Source organism: Otolemur garnettii, unplaced genomic scaffold (genome assembly GCF_000181295.1).
Source record: "Otolemur garnettii isolate 467f Iridium unplaced genomic scaffold, OtoGar3 scaffold00048, whole genome shotgun sequence".
In the NCBI taxonomy this organism is placed as follows: domain Eukaryota; kingdom Metazoa; phylum Chordata; class Mammalia; order Primates; family Galagidae; genus Otolemur; species Otolemur garnettii.
Genome location: NW_003852443.1, coordinates 1809833 through 1836060, shown reverse-complemented (window position 1 = coordinate 1836060; position 26228 = coordinate 1809833). Strand labels below are relative to the sequence as shown.

Genomic DNA, 26228 nt, shown 5'->3' with positions numbered 1-26228 from the left:
GACTGCAATTTTCAGTAGTATTCTGAAAAACCCTAAGAAGGCTGTATAGTTATTAGATTCTTTTTATTTCAGATTAATATGAGGGTATAATTGATTAGGTTACATTGTTAGCATTTCTAAAGTTAGCATTCATCCAGGGGGTGTGCTGTATACCCTTACATTGTGCCCATTATTTACCAATCATCCTCCTTCCTGTCCTTTCCCTTTTCCCTTCTCCCTGTCCCCTCAAATGAATATATTTATGTTTTTCTGTCCTGTGGGTGTGGAATTTTCTATTGGATTCATATTAGTATTAAGTACATTGGTTACTTGGTTTCCATTCTTGTGATACTTTACTAAAAAGAACATGTTACAATTCCCATCCAATAGATTAGATATTTTTAACCTCAGGCATTGTAAAATAAAATGGCCGTGAAATTATATCTCTCAAGGAGAAGGATAATAATATGCTTTCGCCTAAACTTGGCTAGTTCGGACTATGCCAAGAGTCGATCCCTGCAATTATTCAGGTCAAAAGCAAATCCTGTGGAATGGAAAATGTTTACTTATTAAAAAGAATAAGAAAGAAAACAATATAGTAGTTTTAATGCCAATGATTTTAAATAGATCAGATTCCAGCAAATCAGTGAGCAACCCAAAAAAGAAATTATTTTTCCTGTATTTTATTGTTTTCTCACCTTATTTCCCCTTTGTATTTCTACATCCCCCCTATTAAAATTGTGTTAGAGGCTCTTGAAACTATGTTTACTCATTTTTTTAACTGATTAAAAAAATTGGATAAAATAGTGATGGCATTAAGGCATTTTTAATTTTTGAGGTGAAATTCATATAAGATAAAATTCACCATAATAAAGCAAGCAATTCAGTGGCATTCAGTACGTTTACAACATTGTATAACCACTATGTCTATCTAGTTCTAAAACATTTCCATCAGCTCACAAAGAAAGCCTATACCCTTTAAACAATCACTCCCCATTTTTCCATAGCACCAGCCCAGACCACTACTCATCTGCTTTCTGTTTCTGTGGATTCAGTTGTTCTGGATATTTCATATAAATTGAATCATAAAATATGTGATCTTTTGTGTCTCACTTCTTTCCCTTAGTATATTAGTCTTGAGGTCTAATCACATGGTGGATTTCTTTTTATGTCTGAACCATAATCCATTATATGGAAATATCACAGATTTGTCCATTTATTATTGATGGGCATTTGGATTACCACGACATTTGGCCATCTCAAATAGTGCTACTATTATTATTCATGTAAAACTTTTGAATACTTCTTTTCAAACAACTTGGAGATTTACCTAGAAATAGAATTTCTGGGTCAGATGGTAGTTGTCTATTTAATTTTTGAAGATCTTCCAAGCTATTTTCAACAGTGGCTGCACCATTTTACATTGTCAACAGCAATTAATAAATCTCCCAATATCTCTATGCTATTGTAGATATTTATTATTTTCCTTTTATAACAAAAGACATTCTAGTGAGTGTCAAATGATATCTAATTGTGGGGTTTATTTGCATTTATCTAATTCTTAATGAGATTAAAAATCTTTTCACATGTCTATTCACTATTTGTATGTCTTCTTTGGAGAAATGTCTATTCGAATATTTTTCCCATTTTTCAAAAATTGGATTGTTTGTCCTTATGTTCATGTACTTTGGTAACTTGACCCTTATAAGATATATTATTTGCAAACAATTTTTAGATTGACTTTCCTCTAGCTTTTGTTGTTTGATGCACAAAGTTGTTTACTTTTGGTGAAGTCTCATTTATCTATGTTTTCTTTTTGTTGCTCATGCTTTTGGTGTTGTATATAAAAATGATTACCAGGTCATGAAAGATTAGCTCTTTAATTTCCTTTAAAAGTTTTATAGATTTAGACTTTATATTTGAACTTTGCATCTATTTTGAGCTAAGTCATTTAATGGTGTGAGGTTCATGTCCAGCATCATTCTTTTGCAAAGAATTTAAAGCTTTTGCAAAGCTTTAAATTATATATTAATATATCTCTGACATAGCTTTATACCTCCTTTTTTATGTAGAGATTGTTACATTTTTTAGATTTCATGTATACCAGCATAGATTCATAATTATTGGATTATGTATCTTTTAAATCACTTAGACATAGGAAAGTTATAAAAAATAAAGCTATTATATTTACTTATATACTTAACTTTCTCCATGTATTTTATTTCTTTATTTGGCTTCAAATATTCTCTGGTGTCTTTTATAGGAGAAGCCTACTAGCAACAACTCCCTTGGCTTTTATTTATCTGAGAATGTCACAATTATCTATTTATTTAGGAAGGATAATTTTGTCAGATGTAGTATTCTTGGTTGACAGTTTCTTTTCTTTTTTGAGGTAGGATATTGGGACAAGTGTAAATGAAAGTCTCACAAAACTTTCTTACTGTATTTGCCATCTTTTTATTGATTCAGTAATAACTTGGCTGCTGTAAACCTTTAACTATTTTTTAGTTTTTGACAAAGTTGATTCTGACAATTTTTGGCTATTTTTTTCAGTGTTTCCATGGAGGAAACATGCATTGACATTCCCTATTCTTCCATTTCCACTGAGGTCACTCAGTAGTAGTCACTAAACATTTGCAAAGATGTTCACCTTTACTCCTAATGTGGCTGTGGGGCTTTAGATTCCCAGCATCATCACATTCCTGGACTATTTCCTCTAACCATTTTATTTTATTATTTTTTATTTTATTTCTTTTTTTGATTAAATCCTAGCTGTGTATATTAATGCAATTATGGGTTACAATGTGCTGGTTTTATATACAATTTCAAATACTTTCATCAAACTGGTTAACATAGCCTTCACCTCATTTTCTTAGTTATTGTATTAAGACATTCATATTCTACACTTAGTAGATTTAACATGTACCCTTGTAAAATGCACCATAGGTGTGGTCCCACCAATTACCCTCCCTCCACCCATCCTGTATGGAACAGAATAGAGAACCAAGAGATGAACACAGCTACTTACTGTCATTTGATCTTTAATAAGCCAATCAAAAACATTCAGCATGGAAAAGACTCCCTATTTAACAAATGGTGCTGGGTAAACTGGCTGGTGACCTGTAGAAGACTGAAATTGCACCCACACCTTTCACCATTAACAAAGATAGACTCTCACTGGATAAAAAATTTAAACTTAAGACATGAAACTATAAAAATACTAGAAGAAAGTGCAGGGAAAATACTTGAAGAAATTGGCCTAGGAGAATATTTTATGACGAGGACCCCCCAAGCAATTGAAGCAACATCAAAAATACATTACTGGAATCTGATCAAACTAAAAAGCTTCTGCACAACCAAGAACACAGTACATAAAGCAAGGAGACAGCCCTCAGAATAGGAGAAGATATTTGCAGGTTATGTCTCTGACAAAGGTTTAATAACCAGAATCCACAGAGAACTCAAACATATTAGCAAGAAAAGAATAAGTGATCCCATCTCAGGGTGGGCAAGGGACTTGAAGAGAAACTTCTCTGAAGAAGACAGGTGCATGGCCTACAGACACAGGAAAAAATGCTTATCATCCTTAATCATCGGAGAAATGCAAATCAAAACCACTTTGAGAGTGGGTGGTGCCTGTGGCTCAGTGAGTGGGGCAGCAGCCCCGTATAACAAGGGTGGCAGGTTTGAACCTGGCCCTGGCCAAAGTGCAACAAAAAATAGCCGCGTGTTGTAGTGGGTGCCTGTGGTCCCAGCTACTTGGGAGGCTGAGGCAAGAGAATCATTTAAGCCCAAGAGCTGGGTGCCTAAAAGATGTAGCTCACCTTGGCCTGGCTCATTCTGTTACACATACATTTTTAAATGGTTTCTCAGGATTAGATTCACTTAGAAGGATACACGCTAGCACTTCATATCTTTTTTAATAAGAGTCCTCATATTCCCACAACCTATCTTGGACTCTCTTTCACTCTCTCTTTTGACATTCCAAGTTACAATATAGGGATGATATCACACGAGTAGATGTGGAAGCCTTTGTGCTTAGTTGCCACATTTCACAGAAGAAAATAATATCTCTTGTAAGAGGCTTTGTGGGTTTAACTTCCATGGTTCTGGCAAGAGACAAACCTAGTTTGCCCTTAGGAAGGTCTTAATCTGTCCCTACTTCACATATTCTTGAAATAAAATGTGAAATTATTTGTAATAATAAGTGACACTTCCTAATAACACAATTAATATTTCACCTTTATTAGATATCTGAGAAACATAGATCTAACATTGTACCAATTTATATTTCTCTATAAAGAAGGGGAAAATATTTTCTACCCTCTTACTCACAATTTTTATCCTCACCCACAATTAAGTGATAAATTACTTATAACTTTATATACACAGGCATTTTTGTAAGAGAAAAAAAAAACATAAAGAGATTGAAAAGATATATTTATATTTATATAGTACAATATTGCATTTCCCACAGAATACTACTACTACTGGGTCTATATATTATTTCCCCACTATACCAAGGAAATGACTAAAATGTTAACCAATCCACATAGATTTATGTGCTTAAAAATCACATGAATAAAAATTCACCAAATTTATTTTATCCATATTATTTTATATGTTGATTAAGTTGAGAATGTTCATAGAGTTAGAGTTACCTCAGTAAGTTGACAGCCCCAAGGGACTGTAACAAACTGGTCAACATACAGAGGTGATCAACAAAGGAACTTAGACTACTTTACTGATACGTACATAGGGTTCAAGTCTACTTTATGAAAATTAGGTCAACCTAAGGAGAAGGTCAGTACAGAAAGATGCTCACTTTTAGAGGTTCTACTGTATTTGGAATAATCTAGGTATTTATTAGACCATAAATATGATATGATTGGAAGATCTACACATAAATATATACATATATATATATATATATTTTTTTTTTTGAGACAGAGTGCAGTGGTATCATTGTAGCTCCTTGCAACCTCAAACCCCTGAGCTCAAGCAATTCTTCTGCCTTGGCTTCCTGAGTAACTGGGTCTAAAGGCATGTGCCACCATGTCCAGTGTATTTTTTATTTTTTGTAGAGAGAAGGTCTTGCTTTTTTTTTGCAGTTTTTGGCCGGGGCTGGGTTTGAACCCACCATCTCCAGCATATGGGTCTGGTGCCCTACTCCTCTGAGCCACAGGCGCCACCCAAGGTCTTGCTTTTGTTCAGGCTACTTTGAGCTCCTGGCCTTAATTGTTCCTCTTAGCCTAGCATCCCATAGTGCTAGGATAACAAACATGCATATCACTGTGCATGGCCCACAATTTTTCTTGCAGTTTCAAAATCTCATTTTTGTATTTCTAATTTAAATTTAAGAAATTATTATCTAAGGAAAATATGCTAATAAGAAAAATAATGGGAAATAACATATGGTGGAAAATAAAAGTAAAATTATTCTGATTTTGCCTTACAATGAGAAATATGATCAACATCTTATGTACTTTCTGGCATTTTTACTGTACTTCCATAGCTACAGATACTTTTGGCTAAATTTGAAAATATTGGCATTTAAAAAAATAACATTTTAATCCAAAATATTCTAAATATTTTTTGATTTTCAACTGCTAATAGTTACACTTTATATTCTTATAAAGTTGAGCCACAATTCTTAACTATTCTTCAGTTACTCACCATTCATGTTGTTCATGAACTTTTTAAAATAATACTGTCAGTATCTTGTACACTTGAGTTTCTGTTACTCTCACTACACTATCAAAGATTTTTGTTAGCAAACTTTCAAAGCCCCTTATTTTCTGAAGAAGTTAATCATAGACATTCTGTGCAAATTCAATTTGACAGCATTCATGAGCACTTAAAATGCACAAGATACTTCTGATCCAGCACTTAAGAAAATGAAATGAATGGTCAGAAAATCAGTTTTAGACATCTACACACCAATTGCAAAGACTTTTGTATTAGAACTAGGATGAGATTTTCTTCACAAAGAGAAACTTGAGTTAATGGATTTTAAAGAATGAGAGGCCTTGGGGAAAGATATTGTTCAAATCTGATATGCCATTAAGAGATTAGATGCTTTTAAAGCTGCCATGAGAAAAGTCCAAATGATACACATTTATGATACTAATGGGAAAAGAAATTTTAAAAGGAACCCTCCACAGGTTCACTCAGCATAATGCCATTGATTAAATAATGACTAGAAGGAAATTACACATTAAAGTGTGATACCGTCCGCTAGAATGTCTTAACCTTCTCTAAAGAAAAATATTTGCTAACATTCTAATAGAACCCACTGCATAGTGTCATTCAAGACAGCTAAATTGATTCAGGAAATAGCGATGGTGATTGAGTTATAATTCTTTGATGATATTGCTTCCCTATAATGTAAAAAGCATACTTATATTTTTCAAAAGCCGTTAAAAATACTTCTTGAAGGAAACAACTCTCTGGAATCCAAAGGAAGTTTAAAACTGTGGAAACAGCAATAGTGGATAATATATTAACTTACTAAGAAATATGAAACCAAAGACAGAAATATTGAAACAAAAGAGTAATGAATTTACTTTTAGTAGGGAAAACACTTAACAGGGTGATTCTTATTATTATCCTACATACTTATTTTCTGTAATACTGACCTACTTCATCTTATACATTGATATTTGAAGCATAGCCTTTGCAATGTAAAAAATGGGTGGAACTTAAGCGGTCTTCTGAAAAGACAGAGGTCTAAAAATATGAAGAGAATTATCCAGTGATACATCTAGTAAGTGAATACATAGGATTACATTCAACTGTAAAAAAAACCAAAAAAACTCAAACAAAGCTTGCTTCTCCCAAACTACATGGGTAATCTGTTCAATGCTTAGCTGGTATGAATTGAATATCTTTTTTATTTCTGCTGTGATTCAGTTGTTTGAATGAGGCTCACTCATGTTAAGGAGAATGATTTACTTTATTCAATGTCTACAAATTTAAAGGTCAATCCATCCTATATAGAAAGTATCCTCACAGTGAAATTTAGGCTGATGTCTGACCAAATTGATACATACAATTAAGCATCACAAGTTCACCTACTATAAATTTAGCACTCATCTATACCTCTTTAAACCATATTTAATCTCTAAATAAATGCAATAATGAGGTTACACTCTGTCTAACATGATGCAGCTATCCTGCATACAATCAAAACCACACTAGCCCTTTCCCCAGAAGAGGATGTAGTCATTGCTGTTTCTTTTGAACTAAGAATTCTGAGCCAATACAGCATATGTATGCATGAAAAAGAAACCAAAATTTTGCTAGTAGATCAATAGAGGTAAGCAAGAGTGGTGCCATCCGCATGCTCACCCTTGAATCCTGGAACCATTACTCTTAGTTATAGAAGAAACAGCATTTTATATTGGTTGCTGATTCAGAACATATACAGCCTTCTGGAGGACATTACCCCAGCCCTGAAAGGAGACTTCAAAAAGCTATTCTACATTCAATTAAATTAGCTTCTTTAGAGCAGTGGAATACATGGTAAGATTAGTGAATTCCATGAGCATGGGCCCACTGCTACACTTAATTTGCTGTGAGATGAGTTCCTTGATTAGATTAAGCTGTGAGGAATACCTTTACTATGGATAAGGCCTTTAGTGAGTTCATGGAATGCAGTTTTGTGAGAAGCACCATGTTCAGGGAGAGCACATATGTATCCAGAGTAAGAATGTAGGGCAGGAAGAACATAGTGTTGCCCCTTTCGTGGAAGCTGTCCAGTGTAATCAACCTGCCACCAGGCAGCTGGTTGATCATCCCAGGAATGGTACCATATCCAGGTCAGTGTTGGTCTCTGTTGCTGATAGACCGGGCACTCACCAGTAGCAGTAGTGAGGCTGGCTTTGCAAACAGGAAGTCTATTGGCCAAATCAGCACATAATCTCCATACTTGCCACCATGGCCACTTTTTTCATGAACTCATTGGAAAATTATAAGAGTGGCTGAGAAAAAAAGGCTGAATGATATACAAAGAACATGTCATTCTATCCAACTATTTATTAAAATCCCCCTCTGATAAGGTGATCTTTTGGTGAGCATTCGAATGGAACACAAATATCTTCCTGGTTTTGGCTCATTCACAGAAGTCTATCCACACACCCAGACATCCCTGTTACCAATTTTCTAATCATGGCCCTTCCAAATTCCTAACCATCCCGGCAACTCATTGACCACAATTCATGAAGTGGCATATAATTTTATATCTGGCTATTTCTTTTTCCAAGCAAAAGGAATAAGTGGGTCCATTGCTCAAGGTTTTTTCCACTGGGAAGATTTCTATTCATCACCACCCTTTAGGGAAGTCCCAGAAAGGGGATGTGGTGTTGCAGGTCTCTACTTTCAAGTGGTGCCTACACAACTCAGTACCATCTGTAAACCAGGCTTGAGTTTTCTCTTCTTCTGTCATATATCACTTGCGTAGGATTCACATAATTCTTGCGTATTGATTCAGATAACTCTTTTTTTTTCATCCTTTTTAAACTTACAGTTAAGGAACATAAGAATTATCATCCAACTAGGAGCAGTGGTCAAAACAAAAATGATTGCAACTCACTGTTACCTTAACTATGGCTGTTTGCTCTCTCTGCTTCAAGAGCTTTTCTTGAGATTTCTTGTGGCTAATCTCCTATGGCTCCCTCTCCTATGAGTTTTGCTCCAATGTCATCTCAATGTCTACTTCTATGGTGGACATACTTCAAGGTGATTCTCAGTGAATAATGCCCTTGAATACAGAAAAACCTGTGACTTCTTTCTACAGAATAAAATATTAAAAAGTGACTAGCCACTCATTGATTAGTTTATTTTTTATACTTTATGTTTTATAAACTCCATCTGAGCAAAATGGAGAGACTCTTTCTTGCTGACTTTGAAGAAGCTATCATGTTTAAAGGGGCTTATGAAAACTCCTTGGGGCAAACAACTGCTAGCAGCCTCTAGTCTTTGAGAGTGTCCCTGGATGGAAGCTCTAGAAAACGTGGGCTCTCAGTCTTACAACCATAAAGGAAGGAATTGTTCCAATAACCTTAGAGAGTTTGGAAGAGGACTTTTCCCCCCGACAAAACTCCAGATGAGAATACAGCTTAACTGCTTAAGCCCAAGAGTTGGAGATTGCTGTGAGCTGTGATGCCACAGCACTCTACTGAGGGTGACATAGTGAGATTCTGTCTCTGTCTTGAGAAAAAAAAAAGAGAGAGAGAGAACACACCTTATCCACCAAAGGACTGGGAAAAATACTGAGAGATACAGATGCATGGAAACCAAGAGATAATAAATGTATGTTGTTTAAGCTGCTAAATTTGTGGTATTTACACAGAAATTAAAAAGATAATACTGCAACTGGTTTAATCATTCTATTTGAAATTGCTGTCCCTCCCCTCCCACATCTCCTGTGGCACACTCTGCTTCATTTCATCTAGAGTACATTCTGCTATCTATTATGACTTGTAACTAATATATTCAATGTTTTACTATATATTTCTTATCTGGGAAAAAAATTCATTTGAAAAAGCAGAAATTTTATTATTGTTTCAGGTTAATTTCATGGTAAAAAAATGAAGTTACAGTGTTTGCATTTGTTGGTAGAGTTCCTCTTATTATTGTGCCTCACCCCCAAGAGGTTAACATTATGCTCATTAAGTGGGAGCCCACCCGTCTCCACCCTGCCTCCCCCTTCACACTCTGTAGTTTCTCCACCCATCACATTGAAATGATTTGAGTTTTTCTCTTATGTGGGCATGTATTAAACAATCTGCTGACTTTATGTTATTACTACTGAGTTCCTCCATTCTTGAGATACATTACTAAGAAGAATGTCTTCTGACTCTATCCAAGTTAATACAAAAAATGTAAACTCTCCATCATTCTTATGGCTGAATAGTATTTCATGATATACATACACCACAAGTTGTTGATCTATTCCTGGGTTGATGAGTATGTAGGTTATTTCAACATCTTGGCAATTGTAAATTGAGCTCTGATAAACAATCTAGTGAAAATGTCTGTATGAAAAATGATTTTTTTTTCTTTTGGGTAGATAGCTAGTAGTGGGATTGCAGGATCAAATGAGAGGTCTAATTTGAGTTCTTTGAGGATTCTCCAGACTTCCTTCCAAAAAGGTTGTATTAGTTTGCAGTCCCACCAGCAGTGTAAAAGTGTTCCCTTCTCTCCACATCACACCAGCATCTGCCGCTTTGAGACTTTGTGACGTGAGCTGTTCTCACGAGGGTTAGGTGATATCTCAGGACGGTTTTGATTTGCATTTCTCTGATGATCAGGGATTATGAGCATTTTTTCAAACATTTGTTAGCCATTCTTCTATCTTCATCACAGAAGGTTCTGTTCATCTCTTGCCCACTGTTATATGGGATTGTTGCTTTTTTTGTTGTTGATTAACTTGAGTTCTCTATAGTTTCAAGTTATCAACCCTTTGTCAGATTCATACACTGCAAATATCTTTTCCCAATCTGAAAGTTGTTTTTGTTTTACTTGTTGTGCCCTTAGCTGTGCAGAAGCTTTTCAGTTTATTTTGGACCCATTTGTTTATGGGTCCCATTTGTTATAATGGCTGCTGAAGTTTTCTTCATAAAATCTTTCCCTGGTCCAAAATTATCAAGAGTTTTACCCACACTTTCTTCTAAGAATTTAATCTTTTTATATCTTAGATTTAAATCTTTTATCCATCTTGAGTCAATTTTTGAAAGTAGTGAAAAGGTGTAGGTTGAGTTTCAGTCTTTTACATGTGGTTAAGATGTTCTCCCAACATCACTTCTGGAATAGGGATTCTTATCCCCACTGTATGCTTTTTTTTTGGTTTATCAAAGATCAGATGGCAACCAGAGATTAGTTTCATCTCTTGGCTTTATACTCTGTTTCATATGTCTATATCTCTGTTTTTGTGCCTGTACCATATTATTTTGATCACTGTGGACTTGCAGTATAACCTGAAGTCGGGTAGAGTGATGCCTCCAGCTTTGTTTTTATTACTAAGAATAGCCATGGCTATACCAAGATTTTTCTGGTTCCATACAAAATGAAGTACTATTTTTTCCAGTTCTTTGAAGTATGATGTTGGAATTTAATGGGGATTGCATTGAATCTGTAGATTGCTTTGGGTGGAATAGACATTTTAACAATATTGATTCTTCCCAGCCATGAACATAGTACATTCTCCCATTTGTTAATATCTTGTGCTATTACGTTTCTTAGGTTTTCATAATTCTCTTTTTAGAGATCCTTCACCTCTTTTGTTTAAGTATATTCCTAAGTATTTCATTTTCTTTGAAGCTACTGTAAACAGAATTGTGCCCTTGATTTGTTTCTCAACTTGGCTGTTATTGCTATATACAAAGGTTACTGATTGTGAACATGATTTAATACCCTGAGAAGTTACTATATTTCTTGATCACTTCTAGCAGTCTCATGGTTGACTTTCTGGGGCTTTCTAAGTATAAGATCAAATAATCAGTGAAGAGTGAGAGTTTGACCCCATTTGGATGCCTTTTATATTCCTCTCTTGCCTGATTGTATTGGCTTTGAGAACTATGATGAATAGCAGTGGTGACAGTGGACATCCTTATCTGGTTCCAGTTCTAAGTTTTACTCCATTCAGTATGATGTTAGCTGTGGGTTTGTTACAGATGGCTTCAATCAGCTTAAGAAATGTGTCATTCATGTCTATTTTCTATAATGTTCTTGTTAGAAAAGGATGCTGACTTTCATCAAATGCTTTTTCTGCATCTATTGAAAGGCTCGTATGGTCTTTGTTTTGCTTCTACTTATATGGTGAATTACATTTATTGATTTGCATATGTTAAACCAGCCTGGCATCCTTGGATGAAGTGCAAGCATTAGAAATAATTTACTGTTTGTAATTTTTTTTTTTTTTTTTTAAAGACAGAATCTCACTATGTTGCCCTGGGTAGAGTGCTGTGGCATCACAGTTCATAGCAATCTAAAACTCTTGGACTTAAGCAATTCTCTTGCCTCAGCCTCCCAAGTAGCTGGGACTACAAGTGCCCACCACAATGCCCAGCTACTTTTTTGGTTGTGGTTGTCATTGTTGTTTGGCAAGCCTGGGCTGGGTTCCAATCCACCAGTTCCAGTGTATGTGGCTGGCACTCTAGCCACTGAGCTACAGGTGCTGAGCCTGTTTGTAAACTCTTAAACCAAAGAATATTGATTCTTTATGTTTTACCATTTGCTATTTGCATATTTTCAAAGCATATATTGAATTGCACATCATTGTACTTCATGTTTTAAGTAGATAGCTATATCCCATCCTACCACAAATTACATTTAAAAGTCTTCTAATTTTCTTTCTTTTTTTTTTAAATTTTTTGTAGAGATAGAGTCTCACTTTATCTCTCCTCGATAGAGTGCCATGGCAGCATCACACAGCTCACAGAAACCTCCAACTCCTGGGCTTTGGCAATTTTCTTGCCTCAGCCTCCTGAGTAGCTGGGACTACAGGTGCCCACCACAATGCCTGGCTATTTTTTGTTGCAGTTTATCTGGGTCCGGGTTTGAACCTACCACCTTGGGTATATGGGACCAGCACCCTACTCACTGAGCCACAGGCGCTGCCCTAAAATCTTCTAATTTTCTAATCCTTGATGACTGCCATTACTGTCTTAAAAATTATTGCTAAGCATTTCTTTAATTTTCAGGAAATTGTTGAGGAAGTTTTTAAAATGTCATTGATACTGAATATTTCCATAAGGCCCAGAGATATACCTTGTATATGTATTTGTGTGAAATTTAGGTTTTATTTTTTCCATTTGGCATTCTCAAAAGATTACAGTTATGTACCACCTGTACCATTGGTGGTACATTCTGAGATATCTGTCAGAATTTTGTCATTGTCCAGACATAATTATACAAACATAGAAGTTATAGTTTACTATGCACCTAGGCTATAAGATAGTGCCTATTTCTCCCCAGCTACAAACCTGTGCATCATGTTGAATATATTACAGTGTGCCATAGTGAGTTCTAATTAAAAGAACTATACTGAAAAGCACATAAATGTAAGAAATCCCTTAAACTTACGCTAATAGTGTCATGTATGTAGAAATTTCCATGCTATTCTAAAAACTGAGACTTTCATAGTCATAAATGGACAAAATAAAATTTTAGTTGAGAATTTCTGTGTCTAAAAACGTACAATGTATGGTTCCATTCCTTTATCTGCTACCAAGTAATGCACCACTTCCTGTTTATTATAGTACTAGGCCATAGGAATTTTCAACTCCATTATATTTTATGAGGCCACAGTTGTACATGAATATGGGTATATCGTTGACTGAAATGTCATCTACTCAGGTACAGCAATACTTGATTACTATTATTTACCTCTCAAAATTATTAGATTTAAAATATGATTTAGAACTTTATTTTTGCTGCAGAAAAATATAAGAAAATATATTAAAACTAGTAAATTCTGGGCGGCACCTGTGGCTCAAAGGAGTAGGACACTGGCCCCATGTGCTAGAGGCGGTGGGTTCAAACTCAGCCCTGCCCCCCCCCAAAAAAAAACTAGTAAATTCCAGCCACAAAACTCTACAAAATACTTGATCAAGAGTCTAAGCTCTGCAGATGAATATCATCAACATATTAGATAAGCTACTTTACCTTGATATCAGAAAGCCCACCACTAAGGTAAGTATATGTGCATAATTAAGATGAGAAGGAACATGTGGATGTAGCTTGGTGCTTCGAACAGTCTCTACAATATGAGACATTTATAGTTTAAATGAGCACAGTTCTCTAAATCAGCATTTAGGGGATGATTCCAGTCATTTCCATCAGTCACTTTTATTACAAATAACACAACACTATTAGCATTTAAATAATAATTTGAATGACTCTTTGATTTTCAACTATTATGTCAATAAAACTGGATTAATTCAAATCATAATGTTTAATATCAAACAGTGAATGGTGAAAGTCTTGACATTTCACACACTTTATTAAGAAAAGAAAAGCTTTGCTTTTCATTGGAAACACTGTGCTTTTATCTTAGTAATGAAATCTAAGCCCTATTATTACATATGTTTTATTTATTATAATATATACATGTGTTTATCTATAATATATAATAGAAATGAACTTTATGCTGAAGCTTTTATTAAAAATAATAAAGTTGATCTTTCTTGTTTGTTGCCTGCAGCTTCCCAGAAGAACTAGTAGGAAACAAATTATCTGTACTTATTAGAATAAAATTATTTATAAATAACAAGCAAAGATACTTTGATAATTAGCTCTTTCTTTGGTATTAAAACTTTGTTTTTTGCTTTATTTCACTTGATACTTTCATTATTTTACATATTTATTTTAGAAAACTTAAGTTCTATTTCCTTTGAAATTCTCACTTAACATTCTCCTCTTAGCACCCAAACCAGTTACCCCTCTTGATTGAATGATTCTTGCTCAAAATAGCAGACAGTATTTCCCAGTGAAGGAGATATGATAGAAACATATGATAGATAGGGTCTTTTGTAATTTGGCTATGACCTATAATACATCAATTCTCAGTCTTTCCACACAGACACTATGCTCTAGCCATAATTCTCTACATACATGTCTTAGAAGATACAAGCTCCTATTTCTGTTTGTATAAAATGGTTTATGTTCCCTGATATATCCTCTCACCCCCAACATCCAGTACTTCTTCTTCTGGGTAGCTCTTCGTACTCTTCAAGAGATCTAAAATAGTTGTCACTTTTCCCAAGTAGCTATACTTGGGAGTCTTTGGGAACATTATCTATCCTTACATGGAACTGTAAGAATACGTCAACAAATGATTGTTATTATTTCTTCCTGTGTATGTTCTCTCCTAATTTCTGCAAATGGTACATAAACATTCGCACACACTTGCCCCCGTATACACTCACAGACTCACACACAGGCACACACTATGAAGGCAAAATCATTTTCTTTAATTTTTTAAAAAATCTCAACCCCTTAATAATGACTATTGCTATTGCTTAACAGTTGTCTGTTGAGTGAGTACTACTTTAATTTTTTAGAAGTAGAAATGACCACGGTTATGTATACATGAAATTTAAGTGTAAAACTCTCTTAGACCTATTATACTGTAATTCTATACCTGTTGTTTAAGATAATCAAATAATTTAGTATAATACTATATGCAGGGAGTGGGCTGTGGCTGGCAGGGCCTCCACAGCCTATGGAATGCTCAGGGATTGACCTCCAGCCATTCTCCTCCTTTAACAATATTCTTTCCACCTGCCAGAAGTCATGTAGCCCATGCATAGTTTATTGACAAGCACAGTTCTTCATCTTTAAGGTTGATCTATACCCCATGTGCTAAGATTTATGCAATCTTGTTAAGATACAGTGTAATTAAAGCTGTTTTCACAATTCAAGGGCTGGCTGCACTCATCAGCTGTGTCAGCCCTCTCGATGCCATCCTATCTGTGTCTCCTGTGTTTCTTCACCTCTCTCCACCTTTCTGGCTTCATCTCAATTTCCCACCATCTCCCTCCTTGCATTGGGTTGGGAGAGGTCCTTCTCTCATGCCAGCGGGTGGCAATTATAAAATTGTAGCTACTTTATATAGTTATAGTAAAGTAACAATATTAAAGTCATACTTTCTATGAGATGTTGATACTCTTTAGACATTTCTGACATACTCTATGTTTTATAGTGTCTAAATTCTACTTTATAAAAACTCCGAACAAATAAGTTAATGCAAATGAGAATTCTCAAAATACCTTTTCTATAATTTTAAAAAATATTCTAGAATTACACAGCTATTGATAGCTAGAGATATATAGGTATCAATACAATATATACATAAAAGCACATCTTCTATAAATCTCATCGGTTAAAATATTAGAGATCATTTGAAGCTTACCCCATGTAAATGTTATATTTACATTTATATATTTACACGTAGCTTAAGTGCCTAGTGCTATATAGATAAAATTAAGATATACAATCCAGGGTCATCAGGAGTAGAACATTACTTAATAAGAATGACTAACGTTTTTTAATGTAGATAGAAATTTTCTAATTTGGAAGAATTTAAGTACATTGGAATTTAAGTATATTGTTTTATACAATAATAAAACAAACACATATTAAGCAGGCATTTTAAATACCAGATATTGTTCTAAGCTCCTGTATTAATATAAGACATTTATTAAAACTTTACTCAATCATTTTGTTAATATGCGACTTATTTAGGATGGATGTGTAGAAAGTAACCTACCATGTAACATGAAAAATAAAAGACAAAGTGGTTGGAAACCTTCCAGACAACCCTCATGCGTCTCATTCTCTTACAATACTCTTCTAAGATTCAGAAATAATACAATCATATAACGACATGAAATGTCAGAAAAAAAGTACTATTTTAAGTATTTTTTAATAACTACACACTTTTTATAAAAGACCATAATGAAATTACTTGGGGCAAGAATCCACTTTGGTGTTTCAAAAGTCATATCACGTGTATTGTTATTTGTTAATTCTATTCGAGCTGACCTGCTTCTTTTCTGGCTGTCAACACGTAAAATGGCTTCTTTAACACAGATTAAAAACAATGTTCAATGTAGTAAGAATTTACAGAAGAATAAAATGAATTTTCTTCCAAGATCTTGAATTGTTTGGGAAATGTGGCTGCTTCTTGAGAGAAGGGATTGTTTCAAATCACATCACTAGAGATCATTTGCTTTATGGATCAATATAAGACATTTACTTTTAGAAAATATGAAAAGGACCAGATAACGTTCTCTTACAGAATACATCAAAATATAAGGCTTTACAAGACTAACACTTTGTAATCAGGATGAAAAACTTACCTGGCCAATAATCAATAAGAAGAGATGAAATTTTTCAATTTGATTCACCTATGGCATAGATAAATGTTTTTACTAGAATGTAATAATATGGTTTGGCATTTTCACAAGCCAACATTCAAGAAAATACTTTTGTTGAAAGTGGATTGTCATGAATGTTGTGTTTTCCATGTGATGATGTATTGGAAAATTTCGACAACAATAAAATTTTAAAATTGGTCATTCTTTATGTTTTTAATAGCGGCTCAAAGAACTGAAACAAAGGGAGTTTGCTCGAAATGTAGCATCTAAATCCAGGAAAGATGAAAGAAAACAGGAAAAGGCACTGCAGCGCCTGCACAAGCTGGCTGAGCTAAGGAAGGAAGCGGTGTGGTGAGTGCGCAATTGAATCCTATGTGTTCTTAAAACATGACCAGAAGAAGAGAGGGGTTTAGAAATAAAGGGCACAAGTCTGTCTATTTCTGTACTCAGAATAAAGCACACATGTTTTCATGGCCTTCTGTAAGCTGTAAATAGTAATTTGAATTTAAATTTTATGCAAACACCTGTTTAATGCACATTTCAATAAAAAGCCAAAATTACTATAATTTTAGTTTGTAAAAAAATAAATTTCATGTTATGTTAAGCTATCTGAGTTGGAAACTATCCCATTTCTTAGTGAAATCGAAACAGTTGACTGAAGAAAAGAGCAAGTCATTATATCATGATATTTTTGCCAAAGGAGTTTTAAGAGAAAATTACTGTTCTAAATGAAAATTTAGATAACTTGCACTTACATTTCTTTAAGATAAAAAATGAAAAAGATGTCATGCATTTGAGAAGCCCATCAAAATTAGTGTCACTGTGAATAAACTCTAACTGGACTGTTAAAAGTTCACAGCTCTTAAACTTTGACCTGCTTCTAACAGTGAACAGATGTGGATGTGAACAGTGTTGGAATTCATACTTTACAATTCACAGAAAGGCAATGTGATTAAAAGAGTATTATCTTCTAAAGTGTCCTTTGTTTCCCCAATGAATAAGACCTCTCTTACTATTTTATATAACAAAGCTATTTTTTTTTTTTAGCAAATCCATGTTATGCTGAAAAATGTTATAGGTATCATACATATCAAAACATTGTTATGGATGCCAAATTTAGAAAAGCCAAAATAAAATTTATATGTATTCGTATGGAACTTTTGGAAAAAAAAATAACATAACTGCTATTCAGTCATTTTGACAGATATGTTTATTTGTAAATTTATAAATGAAAAATTATACACATACAAGTGAAAGTTTATACTATAGAGGATCATGGGACCTATGTAATTAAATGCTCTATATAGCATGTAATAATGTAAATTATAATACAGTATATTAAGTGAAATAGAGTTTATAATAAAATATAGGTGAATTGTTATACCCCATACAGAGAAAATATTTCATATGTGTAAATACATTTACACACACACACATACACAATTTTGTCACTAATTGTATGCTTCTAATGCTATGTAAACAGGAAACGGTGTTGTTGCTTGGTAACAAATAAAGGAAAGAAATAGAACATTGTGTTAGTTGTTAGATAAATTCTCTACTAAAACTTTATTTTGTCCATTGATAACTTCTAAAAGTTTGAATTTTTAGAATAGCAGGGACGTTTCTACACGCATGGTATTGTTAGCATAAGATTTAGGGATTTCTTGTATTGATGTGCTTTTCAGCATACTTCTTTCAGTTAGAACTCACTATGGTGCACCGGATTGCCAAATAAATCACATCTTAAATAAATGATTTGTTATCCTGTATTTACTATGTATTAAAATATAATTCATAACTTCAGCATAATTTTAAGTATTGACACTAGCAATTTCAAAAAACCCAACATCTCCTCGTGCTAGTCCTGTGTCTTCATTAGCTTCCATTGCAGCTTACACCACCTGGGCTGAGGCAGACTCTCAGTGGGTTGACTGGAATTGCACAAACAAATTCTCAGCTTTTCTTAAGTAAAGAGTGAGGGTTTTTTTTTTTTTTAATTTTTCCTACTTCCATTATAGTTACCATACTGCATCAATGATATCAAGTATTTGTGAATTAAAAGTAACTTTACCTTAGAGCATTGTACAGTGCTCCAAAGTTCATTAAAGAGGCCATGGGGGATAGAAAAGCTTGGTCAGGAATCACTGCTCGATAAAACAGAAATATTCTGGAGATTGCTGTTAATAGCTATGCAAGCACTCCAACTTATCCCCAAAATAACTAATAAGTAAATCATATCGCAGAAGGCAGGTGCACCATGTGAAAGTAATTCACTTACAAAGATTTAAAACTTAGAGAAAAAACCATTTTAATGACTTTTCTAAGGTGCGTTTACCTATTTTCTCTTAAAAGTGCCCTATTTAACACACATTTTAATTTCTTTTTTTGTAGTGCTCCTGGAAGTGGCCCCATGTTCAAGTCAACAACTGTTACTGTGAGAGAAAATTGTAATGAAATTTCCCAAAAAGTTGTGGATTCAGTTAGTAACCAGCAGGATTTCAAATATACTTTGATTCATAGCGAAGAGAGTACTAACGATGTTACAACAGTTGCTGTAGATCCAGAAAAACCAAACAATTATACAGAAAAAAATAGTCAACTTGGGGATCAAGCCCAGGGAATTCATAGACACAAAATCGGCTTTTCTTTTGCGTTTCCAAAGAAAGCAGCCGTGAAGCTGGAGTCTTCAGCTGCAGCCTTCTCTGAACACAATGATGATGCCTCTGTGGAAAAGGGATTTAGCAGAAAAAGTAGATTTGTCCCTGGTGCTTGTCATCTTCAGCTATCTTCACCAACAGATGTGCTTTTGAGTTCCGAGGAGAAAACTAACTTCTTTCATCCACCAGAGGCAATGTACACTGGTAAAGATACTGCTCAAACTCAAGAGATAAAAGAAGTCTCTAGTGAAAAAGATACATTATTATTATCTTCATTTTGCCAGCTTCAACTCCCTTTATCTTCTGATGCAGATAATTGCCAAAATCCAGTTCCAGGAGCAGATCAAATGCCACCGCAAGATATTATTAAAGAAGACATACCTATGAATGGTAACAGTTCTGAGCTGTTAGGAAATAAAACCACAGGTTTTGATATGTCTACTGATTGTGTTTTTGTGCAAGCTAACACAGAGGAAAATATTAAGGATGCTCACACATCTGCAACTCAAGTTGAAAATAAAAATGGTCCTGAGCCACTGGCCCTTTCAAATACCGAACAGGATAATATAACCTTACATAAGAAAACAGATTTCTATAAAAGGCAACATAGGCCATTTGTACCTGTACTTAACAAATATGGATCAACAGTTCTTCAGTGGCCATCAGAAATGCTGTTTTATACAACTACTGAACCATCAATTTCCTATAGCTGTAATCCTTTATGTTTTGATTTCAAGTCCACCAAAGTAAACAATAATCTAGATAAAAATAAACTGCCCTCAAAAGATCTCCATTCTCAGCAGAAAGAAGAAGACATTTGCAAGAGTCCAGTGTCAGATTGCAAGGAGGTGTCTATTGCAGGACTCCCTGGAGGTAACAGAAATGAACACACACAAGTCGCATCTCTTTTGACTGATGATGCTCTCTCCAATAGCTGTGATTCTGAAAAGAATGAGAATGTGGGTCAAAGGTTTAAAAATAGTTCCCGTAGAATCAAAAAATCAGAAAAATACAATTTTACTAAAACTCAAATAAAACAGGACTCTCTAGATGAGAAATATAACAAAATAAAGTTGAAGGATACTCATGAATACTGGTACCATAAAAGTAGAAGAAAGAAAAAAAGAAGAAAGTTATGTCAGCATCGTCGTGGAGAGAAGACCAAAGAAATAGAGACTCACTGCAGAATGGAAACAAACAATAGTTACACTGATACAACAGGGAAAAATCCATTGGTACCAGTTTCAGAAAAGCAGAGTTTATCTGCAAAGCAATCGGTAGACACACTTCAGCTACCTGATAAAGGGCCCAAAGCAGCATCATTAAGTGAAAATGAAGAAATATATAAAACCTGCAATACTGAAGATAATATTAATGCTATTGGTTCTACAAACCACTGTAAAAAAAACACAGTACTTTTAAGTGGACAATCAAATTCAACAATGTTACATTCTGGGAAGCATAATTTAACATACTCCAGAACTTATTGTTGTTGGAAAGCCAAAATGTCGAGCTGCAGTCAGGATCACAGATGCTTAGTTCTTCAAAATGACGTGAAATGCCTGAATCAGAATCAGGCTGTCAAAAGAGGCTACAATTCTCTCATGAACGAATCAGAAAGATTCTGTCGAAAACGTAGGCAACATTCATATTCTTATTCATCAGATGACAGTTTGCATCAACAGAATTATTTACCAGAAGAATTCTGGAGACCACCAAGTGCTTCTGTCACTCCCTGTAAGCCTAAAAAGAAACGAAGGAGAAAAAGAAGCAGATTTCACACTGAATTTGAAAATGTAGAACTCAAAGAAAACACAGATTACTCCATGAAAAGAAATTCTCCCTTAAACCACCTGGATGGGTTAACAGTCGAAGACAAGAAAGAAGAAATGAAGCCACGAGAAGCTGCAAATATTGATAGGAACTCAGAACAAACAGACCAAGTAAAAAACTCGCTGACCTTGCACCCTGGTGATCCCCTTCCTTCTGAAACCAATGGTGAGACTGAACATTTAGTCATGGCCATTGATTCTGGTGAATTGTCAAAGATTTCCAATGGCCCCACCACATCTGTCTCTGCAGCTAGTGCCCCAGCAAAAGAAGTAATTGACAATACCTTGCTTGATCACAACGAAAAAAGTGAGAATATACATCTTCATGAAAAGCATACTCCTTTCGAGGTGTCTAATATTGAAAGGGAAGTGAGACAGTCACCACCGAAATCACGCCTTTGCCCCTTTGAGCTGGCTGAGGCCCTTCCACAAGGAAAGAGGAATGAGGCATCCACTGAGTGGCTGCATTATAATTCAGGAATTCTTAACACACAACCACCAGTACCATTCAAGGAAGCCCACGTCAGTGGTCATACCTTTGTAACAACTGAGCAAATCCTGGCTCCATTAGCTTTACCTGAACAAGCATTATTGATCCCACTAGAAAACCATGACAAATTCAAAACTCTACCATGTGAGGTCTACCAGCATCTTATACAGCCCAACGTGCTGGCCAACAAGGTCAAATTAGCCTTTCCTCCAGGTGCCCTCCCACCCCCCAGCACACCTCTCCAGCCTTTGCCTCTGCAGCAGCCCTTCTGTTCTACCTCTGTAACCACTATCCATCACACTGTTTTGCAGCAGCATGCTGCAGCCGCCGCAGCTGCAGCCGCCGCCGCAGCTGCAGGAACCTTTAAAGTGCTCCAGCCACACCAACAGTTTCTTTCCCAAGTCCCCCCTCTCACCAGAACATCCTTACCTCAGATCTCCGTAGGACCGGTAGGACCGCGGGTATGTCCTGGGAACCAGCCGCCTTTCGTTGTTCCTCCTCAGATGCCAATCATTCCAGCTTCTGTTCTTCATCCAAGCCATCTGGCTTTCCCACCCTTGCCCCATGCACTCTTCCCTTCGTTGCTCTCCCCACACCCTACATTCATCCCTCTACAGCCCCTCTTCTAGTCACCACCATAAAGGGGAAAGAAAACACTCATGTGAAAACTATTGCTGTATGCATAAGTGTTCATCTAAGTGGGTAACTGGCTGTTTCACTGGTGGAAGGAAACCAGCCAGCATATGGCCTCGTATGAAATCATTTACTGTAAATGTAACGATGCAAATAAGCTCTTAAGTTACTGATATATAATATTATTAAAGCACTGAATAGTTTGAAAATCAATACAATATATGCTATATATTAAAATGATGTCTTAAGAGTATGTAAAATGTACATAAAATATATTTATAGTATATAACTTATGTTGTAAAGTATGCTCTTGGGTTTTTTTTTTAATCTTTGTGTATTTGCACCTATTTAATGTTTAGACAAAGCTGATGGCACTATGTTTTGTACCATGTTCCTTGAAACTGTAAATTCAGTGAAATATATCTCTTGCAATAAATTTTTGTTAACTATTTAAGTAAATCAAACTTTAGTTTTTAGTTGGTTTTCACTGATTTACAAATATATGGTAACAGTAGGTGTTGGATTTATATTGTTTCTTCGATCCTTTGACATCTCCAAACCTCCAAGGCCCAAGAAGATATTTTTAGAGTTCTATCAATCCTTAAACTATGGTATCATCTTTTAGAATTAGTATAACAGAGGGTCCTTTCTGTTTTCCGTTTGTTCTAACACTGCTTGTAGTCACAGTCTACTACATTTCCTGAATATTGGCCCTCTCTTTAGACAATAAACATGGAAATTTTTGTTAAAATAGTGTTAGTATTTGGGTGGATAATAGCTCAAACATATGCAAAGTCTGTAATATTCCCCCAAGAACTCGAAAACAGGACTAGTGTATAAGAAATAATGAATAACCAATAGAAGATCTTATAACACTTGTGCATGGTAAAATTCTCAGATGTATTATATTTATTTTCAATTGTATCAGGAAATATAAATATATGAGAATATTGGCATGAATTAAGGAATAGGTTTAACTTTAAAAAATCACTGTCTATTATACAACATCTTGGGATGAATGACATACACACAATCTGTATCTGGACAACCTCTTAATTGAGAATCTGGAAGTGGAGTGAGGAGTAAATAAACAGCCCTTCCATCTGCAAATCTTTCAGTAGTCATGCTTGTATCATATTTCCAAATCACTTAGGGACAGTTAGAAATTCTTCACATCATGCTTCCAGATTCTGTTTTCCTGTTAATGACCCTTGCATTATTGTTCACTCAAGCACTTCTATTATGTACTAAATAATTTAATTCTTCACTATAAAACTAGGGAAGGGCACAATTTTCCCAATAAACTTTTCCAGTCTATACCTGTCCAAGTCCATTGCATTTGGTAAAGACAACGTATGCATTTTCTTTAGAGTGTGTTGACCTCAGCACAGGCATGGCAGAGGCATGAATCCAGGCCTCAGAGATCACAGATGAGTCCCTCTAAATGGAAAGAAAATCATGCTGGCTGAGGAAATGTTATTCCATATGGCTACCAAAGGAACTGGCATACCCTAAATAATTCATGGCCTAAAAGTATGTTCCTATACGAGAATAATCAATATTGAATTCTATTTTATGTAAGAGAAAAAAGGAGAAAGATCTAGGCCATTTACTTTCATGATTACTTACCATAATGATCATTGGTTTATTTGAATGCAACCTGAAAAAATGACTTTTAAAGGACTGAATACACTATCTTATGATTGACAAATAAGAAGATAAAAGTAATAAGGTAAAACTTCCATTTCAAATGCTCAAAGTTAATATGTTTCAAAAATGGGAACTAAAATTGGAATGGATGATTTTTTCCCCAAGCAAAATACTTGAAATTATCTTTGAAGATAAAATCAAGGGAGATATCTACTGGGGAATGCTGACCCAGTTTGTTTTTCACCTGTCGTAGAAGAATGGTTGCTTTTGCTGTTAAAAATCAAACCAACTGTGTGACATTAAAATATGCAGATTTTCTCTTCCTTTTCATCTTCTATTATCTTGCTTGTTCTCATCTCACCCCTTGATTTTATCCTGTAATTCCTTTTTTTCTAATCATTTTCTTTCTTAATTTTGTTATAGACATGATTTTTATATAGGGGGTGTGTCTTCTTTTCTTTTTTCATGTTTATATTCCTTCATTCTTTCAAATTCTGTTTCTTATCTAATTTTTTAGTTAAATAATATGGTTTGATATGCTTAACTCATTAGCTCCAATGCCTGATTGCTAGGTATGTGATAGGAATATCTGGGAAGTTTGAGGGGAGAAATTCTTAGTTAAGACTAATTAAAACTTAGCTTGACACAAAAAGTGTTTGTTGTCATAACTACCAGTAACTGGACAAAAAATGTGAGCTTTGGTTTTAGTTATACACTATCAGAACCAGTCTGATTATAAACAATTCATTCGGTTATTTGATACCTTGCTAAGATACTTTTTATAAGCCCTGGGCATCTGTTACATGTTGGAGACTCGAAAAGCATGGACGGTGAGACACACATTCTTCTATTCTGATTATATCAACCCCAGAATCAAGGGAATCAGCCAATGGCTGAAGACCAATAACAAGCAAAAAATCAGGTAAGTCAGGGATGTGTCACCAGGTAATGGGGCTGTAAGAGGACCGTAGGTCAAGCCCATAACAGTAGCAGCAGGAGTCAACGCAGTGGGGCAATCATACTCTTAGAAGTAGTTTTAGGTGCTGGCTAAAGGTGTGCCCATAAGTAGTATCCTAAAGCTGAAATCCTAGGCCTTTCTAGGCATGGGTTATTGTACACTCTATGTATTTTTGGAATTTAAATGACTCTAACAATGTCTCTTACTCATCATCTCTCGTCTTCTAACTATAGGTATTAATTCAGAGTTTGTTATTATACAGATGAACAATTTGGACTAAAGAATGAAACCTGAAAATGGAAAGCAGCTGTAGCCAATTAATAAAAGTTTTCACATTGGATGACTGAAAGGAAACTCATCTTCAACTTCAACTTTCATGCACATGATGATGACATATTTTCTCCACATCCCTTTGAGTTAAAGACCTATTCACAGGGCATCTTAGTATGGGTATCTGCCAAGTATTTTGAGCCCATAATTTACACTCATCACCTTATTTCATAGGTACCACCAACGGCTACTCTTTTTTATGTATTTCTATTCTCTGTGAATATAATTATAATGAAACCTTTTATTCAAGTCAGAAACTATGACATTATGCCCTTCAAAGCAACCAATAGTCCATTTGCCTCTATTTCCTTAGACTTTTCTCAAATATTTTTGACTTTTCCTACCTAGTAGTCCATAAGCTGAATTACTGTTTTAAATTAGTATCTCCATGCCTCCAGTCTGCTATTCCTACAATCTGTTCTCTACCCTACTGCCCGGGCCACATTTTAAAAATGTAATCTTATTATAATATGACCTTACTTTAGAACTTCTTATGAGTTCTCAATTAGTGTCAGGATAAACACTAAAGTTCTTGATGTGTCACAGAATATGGTGAGGTAAGTGCCAGTCCTCTGCTCAGGATCTTCCATTCCAGCACTCCTTTGGGACAACCATTATAATCAACTGAGTTAAAATCTTCTTAAGCTGTGTGAGCATATTTTGTTATCTAGGAATGCCCTTCTCCCTATATATTTTTTTATTTGGATAATTTCTTAATAAGCCAAAATTTGACTTGAGTGTCAGATTCTTTTAGAATTTCTTTCCCAAATTCTTTGTCTGCCCTAATGAGATAGCAGCTTTCTGTCCTCCCTCCTC

At 35.0% G+C, this 26228-nt stretch overlaps 1 protein-coding gene across 1 annotated transcript in view; it reads left to right on the top strand.

Annotated features, from left to right (window-relative positions):
- Positions 1-22933, top strand: part of ZNF804A (zinc finger protein 804A) — a 295545-nt gene extending 272612 nt beyond the window's left edge. The window contains exons 3-4 of the mRNA XM_003791455.1: positions 17083-17213; positions 19254-22933. Of these exons, the coding sequence (XP_003791503.1) occupies positions 17083-17213; positions 19254-22470 (3348 nt within the window). The 3' untranslated portion in view covers positions 22471-22933. The remainder of the gene's footprint in view (positions 1-17082; positions 17214-19253) is intronic.
- The last annotated feature ends 3295 nt before the right edge of the window (positions 22934-26228 follow it).